The sequence below is a fragment of the Columba livia genome, chromosome 14 (assembly GCF_036013475.1).
Source record: "Columba livia isolate bColLiv1 breed racing homer chromosome 14, bColLiv1.pat.W.v2, whole genome shotgun sequence".
Taxonomy (NCBI): Eukaryota; Metazoa; Chordata; class Aves; order Columbiformes; family Columbidae; genus Columba; species Columba livia.
In genome coordinates this window covers 3,719,189-3,737,342 of record NC_088615.1, presented here as the reverse complement: position 1 = coordinate 3,737,342, position 18,154 = coordinate 3,719,189, and the positions used below count along the sequence as shown (strand labels likewise).

The window sequence follows — 18,154 nt, the reverse complement described above, 5'->3', positions numbered from 1 at the left end:
TTGGGATGGGTCTGAGAGACGGTTTCTAATTAAAATGTCAACAGGGGAGGTTTTAGAACAATTTGAGGGACGGCGTAAACCTTAGAGCCTGGTGGGATTCACTCGGGAGTCCTAAAGAAGCTTAAGTATAACATGAGCAAAGCAATGCTCTGCGACCTGTCATTTCAATTAGCACAAGAAAAACAGAACAATGTGATTGTTGAATTTGTATGTAAAAGGGCAGAGCCTGAGCTCTGCGCTTAGGCAGATTAGAACAAAGTATTAGGAAAAACAGAATTAGCCAGAGCACGAGATGATGAACTGGGAAAGAGGCAGTGGGGCTCTGGAGAGAAAATCATGCCTTAGATTTTTAAAGACCTTACAAATCACTAAAGGCTATTAAAATGTCATGGGACAACAGAAAAGGCTCTTTGAGGGGAAACTACCTGGTTAAGAGAAGCAACTGAGGGTAGGAACACAGAGCAACACTTTCCACAACGAAAGCAAGTTACTGGTGGGCGCGATAAAGGTTTTATCATGTGCTGTAACTTTTGTGTGTTGAAAAACTGTTAAGTTTTTCAACACAAAGACGGGACAAAGGTGTTACAGGGGAGACGGAGCCAGATTCTTCTCAGCGTCCAACAGCGATGAGGGAGGGTAAGCACTGAGGTTATCCAGAGGTGTTAGGGAATCTCCATCCTTGGAGATGTTCAAAACTTGACAAGACTGAGCAGCCTGAGCTACCTTGAGCAGCAGGTTGGACGAGATGAACGTGCAGTCGTCCTTTCCAGCTTAGAATTATATAGTGGTTTGTGTTGGAAGGGACCTTTGAAGCTCCCCCAGGACCAGCCCTGCCATGAGCTCAGGTTGCTCAGAGCCCCGTCCAGCCTGGCCTGGGATGTCTCCAGGGATGCTTCATCTACCACCTCTCTGGCCAACCTGGGCCAGGCTCTCACCACCCTCAGGGGCAACAATTTCTTCTTTGTACCTAGTCTAAATCCACCCTCTTTTAGTTTAGAACCATTACCCCCTGTCCTATTGCTACAGGCCCTACTAAAAAGTTTAACCCAAAATTGAATTATTCCATAAAATACATGAAAGCCAAATAAACCTGTAACTTTTTGTGCTATGGAATGAAGAATCTGTAATCTTTGGAAACCGAAAACATAAACATTCAAATCAGAAATTTGTTCCCAGTTTTAGGAGTAAAGGACAATTAACCAGTAAGCAAACCACAGGATTCTACATTTCTAGCACCAGTAAAGTGAGTCCTGGTGGAAATGCGCCTCAGCTCTACACGAAACTCAACACAGCAACAAAAAACTTGTGAAAAATCAAGAGCTCTCAATAGGTAACATTCCTCTGGTCTTAAATCGCAGTGACTCAGTTTCCTGCAGCTTGTGTGTCAGAAACCTGCACCCTGTACATGCTGCTCAAAGTGTAAACCACTCCCAGCTGCTGCAAGCATCAGGAAGGATATATATATATATATATATATACACACACATATATATACTCCCCCCCACCCCCAGAAGGTCACAGAGGCAGAAAATACACAAGTTTTATCTCACAGGTCATAGGAGCAGAAAATAAGAAGGTGACTTGAAAATTGTCACAGAGAACTTAAACCTCAGTTAAGCACCCATGTTGCTGAGGAAAAGTGTAATTTCCAGTAGAAACAGTTCACAAGCTCGATGGGATACCAGGTACTGGGATGCCTACAGCTGCTGGAATCACAGATTTTCACTCTGACTAGCATACCCTTTACAGATCTCCAGGGAAATAATGTAAGGTGCGTTTCAATACATCAGTCTTTCAAGGAAACCTCTGACAAGATTGTAGTTTTTAACTTCTCGTTAGATGTCCTGTTTCATCACAATAGTGCCATATTCTCACACACTCAAGCAGGAATGTTCCACTCAATCCAAGCACTCTCCAACATTCCCATGATTAACGGACTGTCTCTAGTGTCAAAGCTCTGCCGCACTTGTGTGCTACATGGAAAACCGGAAGAGAGTTATATTTGCAGATATTCAAGACAGGTATAAGCACTTGCACAAAACCAGGGTTCCTCCCTGTGGAGAGCTGCGATGCTCAGTACACTGCACGCTGGATTTGTTCCCGGACTTTAATATACATACACATTTACACATCACTAGTAAAAATCTGTACACTTCACATTACAGTACATACGAGCCACCAGTTGCTAGCTAACACCAGAACACTGATGAAGCCCAAGATGACTGCCCTAAAACAGGCACGGGGGCTGGTCTTCCCCTCTGGGGAAGTTTCTTTGGGTTACACATTCCAACAAGACTGCTTTCCAGAGAGGCAAGTGAAGAAGGCGGATCAGGTCCCAGAAATAGACCTGCAGCTTCTCTTCCTCCTCCAACAGCTGTTAACAGCATCTTGCCCGCACCCCAGCTCTGGATGCCAGGTGCTCGGATTTTCTGTCTGCTTGCAGCATCATTTCTTCATCTTCATGTCTGCCTCGATGGCACAGCGACGCCCTCTGGTGCCTCCGTCCTAGTGACAAGGCAAATGAAAAGAGAAAGTTATGCACCCTGAACGCAAAATACTTCCTCCAGCACTTGGGGAGGTAAGGAATTGGGCATCTGCTAACAACTTTTCATGCCTTCCAAACAGGAGAAAGGGCAGCTTTCCTAGGAAGGCCTGGGGAGGCCTGTCGGCAGACCTACCTAAAATTCCCTCTGGACACAGCACAGGCGCTGGGATTTGCAGCATCTCTGTGCGCTGCTGGCAGCCAGGGCAGAGAGAGGCAGCAAGGCTCTCACCCAGACGGGCATTTTGGAGCCTGTACAGTGCAGGCTTTCTCCTGAGCGGCAGATTCTAGCTTGGATCTTAAGATGGGAAGAGGAAATGGCTGACTAACCTACCTTATCAGCTGCTGATCCCTACGGGAAGTGCTCCTCCAGTTGAGTGACCCTGGCACTAGCTCCCTAGTTTCTCCGCACAGCTCCTTTCCATGAGCAGAAGGCGAGCTGAGAGCTTCCTCTGATCCGCTGCCCTCTCCCTCTGGCTGACATGCTGACTCTGCTGGAGTACTCCTCTGTCTTTAAATATATGCGAGACAAAAAAACAACTCTCCATCTTCCTTCCCTCTCTCCTTCCCGCAACTCAGAGACTTGGGGTTTCCTGGAGGGAATATTTTTCCAAACACTTCCACGTCACCAGAGGCACAGAGCAAGGTATTTCTGTGGAGTACCTTATTTCTTTCTGGACCATGAATGATAAAGGAGTACACAGCTGACTCCTCACTTTCCCAAGACCCTGTGGACTGTCTCAAACATGGGGAAGGGGCAGCTGTATAAACATGAGAGATGTAAGAACTACAATACTGCATCACTTGGTCTGTCTTCCCACTTACATGGAAAGAAAGCAGGAGAGAAGTGGTGGAAAAAAGCAAAGGCAGATGACAAAATGAGAACACTTGGAACCAGAAGAAAAGGCTGAAGCCCCTCCCACTCACCCACGCTGAGAATACGGGACTGAGATGTTTTTTCTCTATGATGATGGTTGTACAGCCCCCAAGTTAAACACACCCCGCTGCAATGCTTAGGATGCTGTGACAGTGCAGTGATCACCCAGACAAGGAGCAGAGCGTGCTGCCAGCAGTACTGCGGTACCTGCCGGAGCCTTTCAATACTTACAAAGAGAGAGAGAAGGAAGGCAGGAGAGCCCATTGGGACACTGTCCTGTTAAAAGGCCAAACAGAAGGACTTATCAGATATCAGATACGGAAATGCACACACCACACAGAAGCACTGAGCCCACACATGAGCATAGAGAAACATGTGCCCCACTCCCCTTCCCGCATGGCATCAGTCTTATGCAGCAGGAACACAAAAACGGACAAAAGACAGATACTGCGAGAGTCAGAATGCCAGGAAAGGGATGTTCCCTCCTCAGCCGTGGCAAGGCCTGGTCTACCAAACAATTTCTGCATCGTGCAGTGGCCACTAGAACTAAGCAGGCAGCCCTTGCTGTCACAATGCTGTATGCACCAGCTGAGAGCACTTGAGGTCACTTAATCGGATGTGTCTTTACAGAAGAAAACCAAACCAAACCAAACCTATGTTACTATTATTTCAGATCAGTGTGGAAGTCAAAGGTTCTCAGGTGTGTTTTACACAGCAAACCACACTGGAGTGATACCTTGGTTCTAAAAAATCTGACTAGGAAGTGAAGAACCCAGCAGAGACGAGTCTTTCAGTTCTCTACACCTTCATCTTCCTGCCTTATCACACCTCCTCCAATACTCTCTTCATTTCCCTACAGTTTTCATCACCTGTTTTTAAAAACAGGGAATAGAACTATTTGGATTACGGGAAAAAACTCCTAAGACCTGTCCCTGGGATGATGTACAGCTCCAGAGCTGGAATCTAATCAATGGACACACTTAAAAAAAAAGCTTTCACACGAAGATGCTGGAGCCATCACCATGTCAAAAAACATTCTGCCTCTTTGGTACAGGAACTTCATGCAGTATCTTGGGGTTCTTCAAAAGACACCAAGTGCCCTTCCACAGGGTGCAGCACTCTCACCTTCTCCGAAGCATCTTGCTTGCGAGTGGAGTCTCGCCCACGCAAGCTCTTTGCACTGATCCCTGACTCTGATGTTTGCATGATCAGCTGAGTGGCCAGAAATTGCTGCAAGAAAACCACACTCTGTTAAGATTCTCGGGTGAAACAAGCTCAGTTAGGGCATGTCAGTTAACTATCACAAACCACAGGCTGGGAGCCACTGGGTCAGAGGCAGTTTCGGTTCCTTGTCTGCAGCTCAGAGTAAGTTCCCCCATTTACCTTAGAAGACATAAATCCTGTGGAACTACAAAACCCCAGTTCAAACTCTTAGCCCTGCCAGTTGGGACTTTCTACTTCACAACAAATTTTAAATGCCCTGTATTCAGAGGACACAGTTTCATATACACTTTACACCAGCAGAAACCAGCAGAGCCACCTAAAGAAGCAATCGCGTCCCCTGTCATTCACCATTCTTGTTGCTTGTTTGTTCCAGAACCACACCCTGGTTCTTGCTGGCCTAACATTTCCCTGAAGGAGATGAGATTTGAAATTGGTCTGGGCTGAACCTAAAACCATTTTGCTGTGTTAGTTTCAATTTATCCACAGTCTAGTTCACCACAAACACCTGAGGTAGCACGAGAGGTGCAGGGAAAGAGGGGACTACGGCATTCAAAGACACTGTGAGTGAACTGTGGTCTTACTTCTAGAAGCCTTTCCCACACCTATGGGATGCTCTGTCCTGCACCGGCCTCAGCTCAGTACTTTACCTGGATCTGCTCCAGGACATCTCGTTGCATCTCCACAGCCATGTGGTACACGTCATGGTCAGAGCTGTTGTACATCACTGCATTTTGAAACATCAACATAATATCACGCTGGAACTCAGCTGTGGTTCGTATCAGCCCATTCTCAATGTTCTTTTTGATGGTAGACAAATCCATTGGCCTAAGAAAGAAATGCAGTCAAAATAGCAAGAGAAATATTTAACCCTTTCCCCTCTCTTTTGCAAACAGCCCTGCATCTGTAACAGATCTAGTTAGACCATTCATTGAATTTAGCCAAATTAGTTCTCCCTCACACAGGCTGTGTTCCTGAGTAGCAGGGTCTTGGGTCAGAAGACACAAGCTGGTCAGCAGTTACCACCAGCAGTATCTATGGTGTGACAGATGCATCAGGAGAGGCGTTTGTCTCCTCCAGGCATCACTGAAGGAGCCACTAAGGAGCTAGAGCTGCAGCCACTGAACTCTTCAGGAGAGATTTCAGGGGCTAGCAGGGAATTCTTCCAGAAGAGTCCACTGAGACAGTAAGAAGTGCTGATTAAAAGGATAGGTCTTTGGATAGGTCCAATACCCTTGGACAGAAACTGGGAGAAGCAGATTAGTCTATACCACCTTACTTATAGAAAATGTTCTCTGTAAGTCAGTGTACTTCATTCAAAGACAGGGCTGCATACAGACACAGACCTGTTGCTGAAGATGATCCCTTAGGGAAACCTGCTTCTGACCAAATCATGCCAGAAAAAAAAACATCCAAGTCTCGCAATCTGCATGGCAGCCAAAAACTACTTGTTCCTGCCACAAATCCCTATAAAATATGCAAATATATACAGTTCTAATGACAGAAGACTGCTGAGACTCACCTCTGCACAATACTGTGGTAGCCGGGTGCTATATCATCAGTTACAGGCTGTAGAAAGACATTGGCATACCTGGAGAGAGAAGGACCCACTTAGTGCCCCCTCCCATCTGGCAAATATTTACTTCATGCTCTCATGTTTATTTATCTGCTACCAGTAACAATGATTCATCATCTCCTGGTACCAAGGCAGATGAGACTCCAAGATGGGAGAGTGGAGACTTGTCTGGGATTAGTCACTTCTTTCTGCCAGTTTGCAAGACAAACTCACCTGTGATTAGCTGCTGCTCTCCAGACTAGCATGATGGCTTTCTTCCAGATCTTCTGGGCCTGTATCGCTTCCTGGTCCTCACTGCACACTGAGCTGGGAAGAAGAGAACCTGGAGTCTGCATGCTGCCCCAGAGCAGAAACCTTACAGTTTATTTTGCCTCTGACATGCCTACGCTAATCCACGCCAAAGACGGAAAGAAAAAAATGGGACCTGATACCATGGCGCTGTCTGCATACTCACATTTGTGAGCAAGGAGAACCAGACAAATCATCAACAAATTCCCCCTTTGGACCCAGTCAGCAAAACAGAAATGAGATTCCTATGCTCCCTCCACAAACTAGCCTGGGATTTGCACCTGTGTGCCTAAGAGCTTCGCTGATACTCACAACTGTGAGGAGGCTGGGCTGCTGGGGATGGAGTCAGCTAGCGTGTGAGACTGTAAAGGTGCGTTATGGACACTGAAGCCATCATCGCTCTCACTCACGGGGGGTTCGTTATCCATCTCTGATAGATATCCCTCACCCTGATCTTCTTCTTTGGGCTCCTCCAAACTGGCAGCCTCACTGGCACCATCCTCATCATCCTCTTCGCCCTGTGCATCCTGAAACACAGAGTTCATGAGTCTGCACAGCCAGCGACAGCAGCAACGCAGAGCCTCCAAAGCAACCACGGCGCAGCAAGCAAAGTGATTTTCTTGCTAAGCTGCTGACAACTGTACAGGCACTTTCACGAAATCCCAGTTGCTCTATCCTGCCCTGCCTCCCCCTGCACACACAGACACACAAACACTGAGCTTTGCAGTGCCTGAAGCAATCTCCCCTTTTGCTCCAGCTGCAGACTGCCCACTATTCTTTTCAGTGCAGAAAGATGAATGCAAGCTTTGGTTTTCAGCAGATGGGAGCCAGGAGGCAGCAGCAGTGAGATGTTACTAACTCGAGATGACTACAACCAATTGAGAATTACCTTCATCTGACTTCTAAACAGGGCTTGGGCCTCCTCCTTCATTGACTCTGTGAAAGAAAGAAAACCAGAAAGGTTGATTCTCCAAAGCAGTCTTTCCTACAAAAGCTCCTGCACCAATGCCTACTATCCTGCAGTAATTATCGCTGTGCCTACACATCTTTTCTCCCTCCTCCCCAAAAAACCTGAAGCAGATCACTGACAACTATCCAACTAATAATGTTGCATGTAAAAGATTTCCTAGCTGAATTGAGTTACCTGACAGCTCAAATTTGTGCTGAACATCAGCCTGTGAGGAGTCTTCACTCACATTTGGGACTTGTGGAGGGGATGAATCATCATCAGGTGGGGTCTGGAGGGAAGAGAAATGCACATATCTAGATGTTTGTGTCAGCTTACTTCAGTGAAGGTGTGGGCACATCTCACTCATCCTAACCTAACTCAAGGCAATGAAGTTCACTGAGCACCTTCCCAACAGCAATTCTGCACATGGGCAGGGGGAGATACACAAAGGTACTGCCTAAAGCAGAACTTCCCTGCAGATTGAAGAGATCAGCAGCATGACTCCCACGAAAACAGTCAGTCACACTCATTGAAGGGTCACCTTCAACCCAGCAGTCATCCTTCCTCTAAACTTCTCTCCTACCTGCCACAACTTCTCCCTTCTTTCCCCACACCAGTTCCAGACAGCCTCTCTGCTCACATACCTCTGTCTTCACTATGTTGTGCACTGCGTCTTCTCCCTTGGCCGATTCTATCTCAATTTCAGCCGTCTCTCCTGCTGCTACAGCTGCTCTTTGATCTTCTTCTATCTCTTGACTTCTAAGCTCTGGTGTTTCTGTCCCTCTTGCAGTTGCTGGTATGATTTCCTCAGGGCCCAGCTGATTCTGCTCCTGCTCTGCAGGTTCTGCCTTTATTTCTGACCCCAGCTCGCCAATGCCCATTAGGTCTCGAATTCCCTTTGCCTCTGGCTCCTCACACTCCAGCCTCTCCTGCTTCACAGTCACAGACACTTGGGGTATCTGGGCCTGTTTCTCGTGCTCCTGACGAATTGAGTGTTCCCACGGGCCAGGCAGTGTCTGAGGGTCATCAGTATCTTCACAGAAAGACGACAGAGCAGCTTCAACAACTGCTGCATCCAGGACTTCAGGGTGGTCATCTACCTTTATTGCCAAAACAAACAAGCAGCAGTGCAGGCCAAGGTCAGAAACAGGGATTAAAACAAACAAGCAACCAACTTTAAGTTACGAGGTAATGAGACAATTGTGGAAAACACAGTGTATCTGGTTTACAAAGTTGCCTTTTGCAGCCAGACTCATATCATTCCCTGTGGAGTCTCCTGTGGAGCTTCAGTTTCAGAAATACAGTGCTCATCGGTCTGCCAGAGACATGACCCAACCCCTGCCTAACAGGAGGAAGAAAGAGATTTCTTTCTGCACACTGAAGAGGAGCATGAGGCTAAACCTGGCAGACTAGCAGCAGTGGTGTCACAGGGTCATTTCCTACTGATCTGGACAATAATGGTGAGAATGTGCACTTTAGAATACTTATTTCTTGCTGGTTTAAACTAACTGGTGAACAGTAATCACTTGAGATTAACCTAACTGGGTGTGGAACAAAAGGCACTGGCACTCTGCTTACTTTGTCCTCAATGATGGCTATAATATTTCCAACAGTATCGAAGTCCAGCTCTTCCCCTGTATAGGACACTGCAATATCCATTTTCTCAGCCAAATCCAGGTCTTCTTTCCCATCCATGCAGTGATCTTTGGAAGAGCCTGCAGCGCTGCCAGCCCCAGAACCCAGGCACTCCTTCTTGATGGAATCAATGATCATGGATATTTCACTGCTGTCCATGGACACTGTCACGGTGTGGGAATCAGACACAGCCTCCATGGAAACGCAGGCTTCTGTCTGGCTTACTGCACAGGGACGAGAGTGACAATCAGAGACTAACCTGGAGAAGTCAAGCCCACATAAACAAATGCTGCAGGGGACAAGGCAAAGGACCAACGGCAAGTATTCCAGGTCCACCCACCACAACAGGGCTTAGAAAAATAGAAGAGAAATACAGGTTTGCTTTCCCACAGTAGAGACAAGGATTCCAGCGCTTGAACTGCAATCCAGCAACATACAATTAGCACCCCCGCCCCCACCCAGCAGATCCTGTTTAAAACCATCTGTTTTCTCCAGAACCCAGTCCTTTCGGCAAGGAGGGCGAGTCTGAGGTGATAAAAGGCTAGCTGGGGGCTGATCCCAGGGGAAGTTCTGCTTTCTAGCAGTGCACGACCTACGAGTGCGTAGTTCAGGAACGCACCTGTGGCTACGCTTTCTGGAGCTGCAGCTGGTGGCACAACGGGCGGTGCTGACAGCGTGGGCATCATGACAATGGTTGCCTGCGACACAGGCTCTACGGGGGGTGGCAGGAGTTTAGCTGGAGGTTCGCTGGCAACAGCGGAGAAGGAAGCAAGAGGTGAGCTGAACTGTGCAGGACCAGCCTCTAAAAGCCGGGAAAGCGTAGGAGCACCTAACAGAGAGTAGAAGGCAAATGCAACATGAGCAAGAAGCAGCCACCACTGAAGCCCACAAAGCCACCACTGGGCTCTTCGCTGTCTGGTGGCTTCTTCTGCGTAAAGACATGGAGAGATACCTATAAATGGTCCCAAAAGCTACCTGGAGAACCTGCACCGAAAACGCACAACTCCTCTGTGTGTGCAGTCTGAGACAGAATCATGCAGACTATGGGACACTGTGTTCAGTGTAAGGGCTGGACAGGCTAAGCCACACATGCAGAGAGATGCCCTTCCAAAGGCTCATCCCCATAAATTATGGGAAATCTGAAAAACAGGGCTGAGAGCACCACACAAGGTAAGCCAAGGCAAACAGTCATCACAGGAGCTGGAAGGGAGCAGAAGAGATCTCATTGCAGGTCTTTCCTGGAGAATTACTCTTATATCAAAAGTTGCCACTCATCTTGGCTGTAATTTCCAGTCTGAATTTACTGAACTGTCTGGACCAAATTATCAGGTCAGAATAGACATGGACAAGGAAAGCGAGATTATTCATATGGAATTATATATGAATGAATGGCATAAATCCTCAGTTGCACACAATGTGACTAAACCACTAGTTAGCTTGAGCTGAGAAGAAACTTCACCTGAAGCAGGTTGTTCTGACAAGGCCCAATGCAAAGACTCTTGCACCGTCCCTCTCACCCCTCTCTGTGGAACTTACTCCAGGGCGCACAGTACACTGTGGTCTAATCCTCAACGGACCTCTAAGCTAAAGCACAGGTAAAACATGAGTTCGTCAGATTCACACGGAGTGATGTTTGACACATTGGGAACCAGACACAAGACCATTTTTTCCCCAGCTCCCTGTCAACAGTTTATTTCTACACCAAATTGCCTGGTATTAGTCAGTGACAAAACCAGAAAACTGGACTGCATGGACCAGGATCAAACGAAATCTAATTGTTTCAGTCATTTTAGATCAAGGCGTTATTTTTTTTGGTAAGGATTAAAGTATTCTTAACAAAAAAAGTAGGGGTAAGAGGGACGGAGGTACAGAAATAGGAATACGACTCATCAAGAAGCCCCCAAACCAGTCAGGCTAGATGCCCTTCACCCCTCTCCAAAGAGAACTCACAGAACAGCCTTAAAGTACATCTGAAGGGAGAACCGTACAGGCAGAGTCTCAAGTTACCTGAAGCGGCAGGAGATGCAGGGACAGCACCAGGTGCCGACTGCATTTCCCCACTGTGCAGCACTGGGAGGACACCTCCGACCTCCAGCAGGACTCCTGAGCTGTTCATGTGGCCAGAAGCCACTGCCATTTCGTTTTCACCGACCTGCCAAGGGAGGACACAACTGAAGTTCCTGAAGAAACCATCACATCAGTGATTATCTGCCAGATACGCGTGAATATGTCCATCATTTACTGTCTCGGAATTTCTTCTGCACTTTTTGTCCAGCCTAGAACCTGCCAGAGGCCCCTTATGCAAGTGCACAACATGACAATCTGAAACTAGTTGTTTTTCAGCTACAATACAGCTGCAGTGCCACCTTCCTTTGAAGTCAGGCCAAACACAGGATTTGCTCTACCGTAGCTCCTCTGTTCAAGGACCTCACAATCCTCTGCAGACACCAGTCTCTACCCCCTGAGATGGCATGGAATTAGCCCTTATTTTGAGTTGAGGGAAACTGAAACACTAAGATGGAAAGTAACTCCATCAAGGTCACACCCTAAATCTATGATGGACCTTGAGGCAGATATCAACCATCCTGTGGATACAAAGCAAACCCAGCCTTTCAGAGCCATTATCTTTCCTTGCTCCACCCTGTGTTGCATTGCACCCTGCAAACAGAACCCATGGAACGTTTACCCAAGCTAACAAATAGAGACGACCCCAAATCTGACTATTAAAAAACCAAAGTCAACAACAATGCACCTGTTCCATCACACAAGTACTAACACAGGGAACCGGAGCCATGGGCTGATGGCTGCTGTTTTCGGATTGGGCTCTGAACAGCGTCACCAACGGTCTGAGACTTCCAGAGTCACTAACACAAGAAGGGTCAAAGCTGTTGTCATCACAGTGATTTTAAAAACTGTCTACAACAATAAGGAGACTGAAGCACTTCAATATTGGTCATAAACCCCACTAAAGGATTCCCTTCTCCTATGCTAAGACCCATTACAAATATCGAAACTCAACTTCCTGCCAAGACGTAAAGAATTGTGAACCCAAAGTAGAAATGACCAAGAACGCCTCTGTGGAGACTGATCAGGATGATACTGACTTAACACCCCCTATTCCAGGGAGAAAGATTTTCTCTAGCAAAACCTGCAACTCCAGCTCCTTACAGCTGAGGGGAGACGGCTACTCCTGCGTGCTGAGTAACCCCACAGCCCTGCACCCACAGTACTGCTGGGAAAGGGTCCCACCTCTCGGGCTCACAGGGGGTAATTGTATCTTTCAGGTATCACTTCTGTTTGGACTCTCACAAGAACTGTATGTTTTGAAAAAGCCTTTGCAGCTCCCCCTTTTTCAGTGAGAGAGTCTGGAGCAAATTATTTGTGTGCTTGCATATATGAGCAGAGAGCTCCATACCAGCCTGGGGCTTGTGGGCAGGAGACTGCCCTTCTTCAGCAGCTCTGAGAGCAGAGGGGAAGGAGGCGGAGTTGCTTTTTGTCCTAGAATCTTTTTCTGGGGTGAATCGTCAGTGACTGGGGTCATGGGGGCATCCAGGGGAGCAGAGCCTGGAGGGGTGTCAGGGATTCCAATGAAGGAGGCAACTGGGGTGCTGGGCAATGTCCCTGGAGTGACCTGAGAAAGAGAAAAACCACACTGTTCAAAGCCACACTCCACCACACGGACTAGCCCCACTTGCTCCTTCCCCCAAGAGCACTGATCCAACACCTGCTCCACTCACTCGCTACACCTACAACAGGCATACGCCCTCACCCTCTCCCTGCCGGGTAGCGCCACTGCCCGGGCACACACCTAAGACTGTCTGGCCAACCCACTGATGCCCCTACGTAGCCTTTGATCCAGGCACCTGATCATCACAGACAAGAAGAGGACATGTATCTCCAGCAGCACTGTACACCAACCACACTACAGCACTACCACAGCAAAAAGTCTGCAAAATGAGGCAAGGGCGTCTCCCCAGGCTCCTGTTCCACAATGGACACAGACCCCCATGTCCCAAGCTGGTTTTTTGCTCTCACCATGTGAAGTTTCCTTACCCCTGGACTGGCCTCATCCACAGCGGGCTGAGACAGATCTCCCAGGGTATAGTCTCCCCCTGGGGAAGTTGAGCCTGCAGGGGACCGAACCATCACACCCGTTAATCGTCGTGGCGGATTCTTAATGGCCTGACGAGCTGGAAGAGAACAGGAAAAAAAGTGAGATTCCATGACTCCATCTTGGACAGTCCCTGAGAGTTACCTCTGACTTCATCCTAAAGAAGCCTACAAAAAAACCCTATATTGTAGGAATTTCTTACACCACACTAGGCTCAGTTCACAAATAATACTAGTACTGGGTAATGCTAGTATGCTGGTAATGCTAATTTCAGTAGCAGTTGGTTATTCACCACCTCCCACCACTGGTAGGTTAGTACACAGCATTGCCCCAAGAATGATAAATAAATTAAACATTCAGAATGTGTCTCTCTTCCTCTTATTTTCAGACAATAGTAAAACTATAAGGAAAACTGAAGGGGTGGAAAGCCTGAGATTCTAACAAGGAACTCCCTGTTAATCCTGCCTCCTCTTAGACCTTTTCCACAGAACTTGCTCCCTTCTCAAAAGTGTCAGCATTTTGCTCTGTTACAAATACAGTGCTAGGAAGATAATATAATCTTTCTTTTCAACTCCCAGGGTCAAGGAATTCCTCCTGAACAGATCTTAACAAGATTTAAATATTTCCTGATTGTTATGAACATATGCATCTCTCTCTGAGGAGTAAGGAAGCCAATTTCCAGCTTACCCTGATAAGCAGCATCTGTAGCCTTCCTCTTGACTTCTGCCTCCTCCTCCTCCATTTTTTTCTTTCTGTATACAGAACCAAAACCTATCGTCACACAGTGTCCCACTCCCCCTTAGTTCCTCCTGCAGCTTACTGATCTCCACCCCACTACCTTCAGACAACAATGACCTGTCTCTGCGGACTCGGGCTCAGTTCCTCTGAGGAGAGGAGCAGAGTCAGAGGTCAGTCAGAGAATGACACACTTGGCAGGAAAATTCACTTCCAGCTGATTATCAAAATGGAGGAGCAAGCAAGACACTGCAAGCCATCACTTGAGCTCTCCACTGCAACTTCAAGATATTCCACACGAGCTGGTGCCTCCCAGTCCAAACTAAGTCCACTCTCAGAGCTAAAAGCATCTGCACAGCTGCCCTGTTTCTCTTAACCCCATGTAGGCGGAGCAAGAGGCGTCTGACAAACACACAGACAACTACAGCTCAGCAGAAAGCGTGACAGGGAAATAATTAAGGAACCCACATCATAATCTCATTGCACAGCTCCTCCAGTCTGTTATCCATGTGTCCGGCCTGGATCAGCTCTGCATCCTTCTTGAGTTGCCTGCAATCAGAAAATCTCCTTACTTATCGCTGAACAATACGCCTTCAGCAGCATTTCCACCCCAAGCACCATCACATTTAGGCCAGTATTTCAAGACAGGACTCTCAGGTGCACCACAGCTTGACGCCTCTGCCAACACACCGGTATTTCTCCTGTGTTTCTTTAATAATTTTCTTCAACTCCTCCACTCGTTCTGCAGTCAGTTTCCGCACAATAACATCTTCTACAGTTTCCACAACTTCTCCCTTCTCACCACGTTTTCTCCTATAGAATAAGAGAAAAACAAAACCAGTTCAGACGTGAAACAGAAAAGCCCAGTTCTCCTTTCACAAACGGCTGCTCTCTGCCATTCCCGACACAAACCTGCACCAACAAAACAAACCGAAACAACCTCCTTTTGTAATTTCCCTTAAATGACACTGGACAGCACAATGTTCAAACACCTCTTCTGAAAACTTTATATAATTCTTAAATGTGTCCAGTGTCAAAGACTTGAGAAATAGATCAAAGCCGCAAGCCCACTGCAAATTCTCAACCTGAGAAAAGTCAACCATTCAACTTCAGAGAAGGTGCTTACTACCCAAGAAGAAACATCTATTTTTTTTCCTCAATAACTCTACTAAGTCCTTTGGCTTTGCAACTCTAGTGCTGAAGATCATTCAGCACTATCACAAACAAATACTGCTTTTAAACCTCCTGCCTTTAATTTAATTTGAAGTCTCAAAACAAAATACCTGGACTTAGGAGTGAGAAATATCAGAGACCAAGAAGCCGTAGTGATAGCATTGATAGAAAACTACAAGAAACCACTGTAAAATAAGAGACAAACCTCTTCCCCGTCTCACTCTTGCTGTCTTTTCTACCCCTATTCTGAATGATAATTTTATGTCTGAAGCTTCACATCAATAATACTAATATGTAGTGTTTTATTCCTTCCAAATAAGCATTTTTTTTCTGCATTAAGTCCCCAAGTGCACGTTTCAACTCTTACAAATGAAGCTGTGGCAAAGAAGCCCCAATTACCCTGCCATGAACTGTAACGACAGCAGGGGCATAGGGAGGATACTAACGGGTATACAGTGATCAGTTTTAGAACCACGTAATACTGAAACACTTCGGTCTTATGAAAAGAGAAGACAAGATGAAGATGATACTGGAAGCATATTCTAAGAAATACATTGGGCTTGCCTGTTGCCCCCATCTGCCATACCCCGATCCCACTGTCCACCCAAGCAACACAACTGAATTTCCTCCTTCCTGAACGCTCCTTTTAGGAGGAGCACTAGCAAGTACTTTGCTGTAAAAACCGACAAGGCCACCCAAAACCGCTGCAGACTGCACTTGCTTCAGATTTTGTACTCACTTGGGGGTTTCCGTAGTCTCCAAGAGCTCTGAATACTGAGATGCACAGTGCTAAGAAGAAACAAAGAAAGTCAGAGGACAGCAAGGAGTCACCTTCAAACACCTATCCACAAAGCCTACAAGGCACTTATTCCTACTTCTTCAGAGCTCTAACACTTTATGAATGTAGCCAACAGTCTTCTCCAGAGTTTTTCCAGGGCTATAATTTAGCGTAGCTCAAAGTGAGGAAGCATATTGACTCTTTTACTCTAGTGCTGCCCAAGCTCATCTTTGGAACAAAGCTAAAGAACAGACGGTCTCAAGTAATGATTTAGAAATCAAAGCAAGCAACCATGATTAGAACTGTAGCTGTAATGCTTCCATCTGTGAACATAAAGAAAAAATATTCCAATGGAGAAGACAGAATAACATATCAAGGCCAGTTTCATAGCTTAACAGAAACAGTAAGCAAAATAAACCCCTCAACTACTCCTGCCTTGATTCTCTTAATCTCTTTCTGTCCTTCATTCAACAAAAATCCCAGGTGTTTGCCCAAACAGCAGGACACACCAAAATACATGGGCTTCCACAAATTCCTGGGGCAAGGAATTCCACAGCTTAACTACATGCCTGGTGAAGAACAATCTCTTTAGGTTTGCTTTGAACTTGCCTCCTGTTAGTCTGACTTAATAGCCTCTAAATCTTGTACTGGACAAAGCACTGAACAATTAATCCTTATTCATCCTCAACATGCCACTTCCGATGGTGCAGATGTCTGTTGAATTTGCATTACCCATCTCCTTGGTATGTTAGGGGTTCTACCTTACTTAGCCATCCCTTACAATGAAGCTGTTTTGTGTTTTTGACCACCCTTGTCTTTTTCTTAGCTTTATCCAACTCTATTATAAACTCAAATTTCATTTCAGAAACAGGAAAAAGTACTTAATCTGATTTAAATAAAATGGATTTTTAAAAAATTATTTTTGCTTTCTTTTTTTATTTTAAAATAAATACAGTCTCTTAGGCAGCTGGCTTACATACCCCATGCAGAACTCATTTTTTTTCCAAGATTCAAATGTCAGTATTTTACCTTTTGGGAAAACCAGTCAGGTGGGCGTCCAGGCTCTGCAAAAGGTTTGATAGCTCTGCTGACCGAGACCCTGCAGGAGAGAAATGGCGAGTCACTATCAACTTGCTTTCTTCCCCAAGCAACATGCAGAGAAAAGATGCTGACCTGTCTTGATGTTCATCACAATGAACCTGCTAAGAGGTTGTTATGCTTGGAAATCATTCAAGTGTAGTCTTTGGGCTAGGACACTAGTCCTTTGTCCAATTCCAAACAAACAACAGTTTGCTGCTCTTGCTTTGAAGAGCAAGTTTCTAGTTTCTGACACCATTAGATGTCTACAGAAACTTCAGAGAAGGGAAAAAGGCAGCAAAACAGTTACAAGCTCAGCAGCAGTGCACAGGAACCTGTTATCAAATATCCTTCTTGACCACAACTCACCTCTTCCAACTTATGAACGTGTCACTCTTTGTTCTCATTAACACACTTTCATTTTTACACAGCAGTTGCAAAACCAGCAAAAGGATTGTCAAGGTGCACCTCGAATACCCCCATCTTCAATAGCCCAACTTCGTTTTGAAAAGAAAGCACACAGAAGTGTTAATGACTGGCTGCTGCCCAATGAACTGGCATGGCCCTGCCCCGGTACAGCCGCCAGCGCGGTGCCCGCAGTCCTGCAGTCCCAGCGGCCCCGGGACAGCCCGGCGCTCCCGCTCCCTCACCAGTTCTGGTCTCCGCTGCGCATGACGGACGAGGCCAGGCAGAGCTTCTCGCGGATGGACCAGGGCTCCGTGGGGCCGGCGCTCAGCAGCTTGTGCTCTGCCGGGACAGCGGAAGGTGCGCGGGGTGCACTGGCGAGGGCGGTCCCGCCGCAGACCCCGCCCCGCCGGCCGGCCACGCCCCCTCACACAGACACACCTCCCCTAGCCCCGCCCCTCCCCAGGCCCGTTGCCTCCACCCTCGCAACACCGTTGGCCCCGCCCCTTCCCCTCCGAACCCCTCGGTGCTCCTCAGGCCGTTCCCTGCCCTCCTTCCCGCCCCAGCTTCGCTGCCGCGGGCCGCCGCCGCCGCTCCCTCTCCGTCGCCCCGCCGCTCCCCGCCGCCCCTCCTGACAGGCCCCGCACTCACTGCCCGTCCCCGCCGCCATCTTCCCCGCCCGGCCCGAAGGAGGCGAGGCGGAACCGCGCGCAAGGCCCGCCGGGAGACGCGCGCACGTCCCCGGGCGCGCGGACAGCCGCCCAGGCCCCGCCCCCATTACCCCACG

General features: G+C 47.3%; 1 protein-coding gene across 3 annotated transcripts; it reads right to left on the bottom strand.

The window, feature by feature from the left end:
- Positions 1-2,093: 2,093 nt before the first annotated feature.
- BRD8 (bromodomain containing 8) lies at positions 2,094-18,131 on the bottom strand. 3 transcript variants are annotated; one of them, XM_065029543.1, is made up of 21 exons: positions 18,019-18,131; positions 17,613-17,709; positions 16,915-16,984; positions 15,847-15,896; positions 14,625-14,747; positions 14,403-14,483; positions 13,887-13,951; positions 13,142-13,278; positions 12,504-12,719; positions 11,096-11,240; positions 9,708-9,917; positions 9,032-9,312; positions 8,098-8,553; positions 7,649-7,742; positions 7,394-7,440; positions 6,817-7,031; positions 6,430-6,522; positions 6,163-6,231; positions 5,291-5,468; positions 4,545-4,649; positions 2,094-2,505 (listed from the first exon to the last, which is right to left on the bottom strand). In XM_065029543.1, exons 1-21 carry the CDS (start codon positions 18,035-18,037, stop codon positions 2,446-2,448), a joined length of 2,811 nt encoding a protein of 936 aa, XP_064885615.1. In that variant the 5' UTR covers positions 18,038-18,131; the 3' UTR covers positions 2,094-2,445. The 3 variants fall into 3 exon arrangements, with proteins under 3 accessions (XP_064885615.1, XP_064885616.1, XP_064885614.1); XM_065029544.1 differs by lacking the exon at positions 12,504-12,719 and adding an exon at positions 3,651-3,695; XM_065029542.1 differs by lacking the exons at positions 2,094-2,505; positions 12,504-12,719 and adding an exon at positions 3,096-3,695.
- Positions 18,132-18,154: the final 23 nt, after the last annotated feature.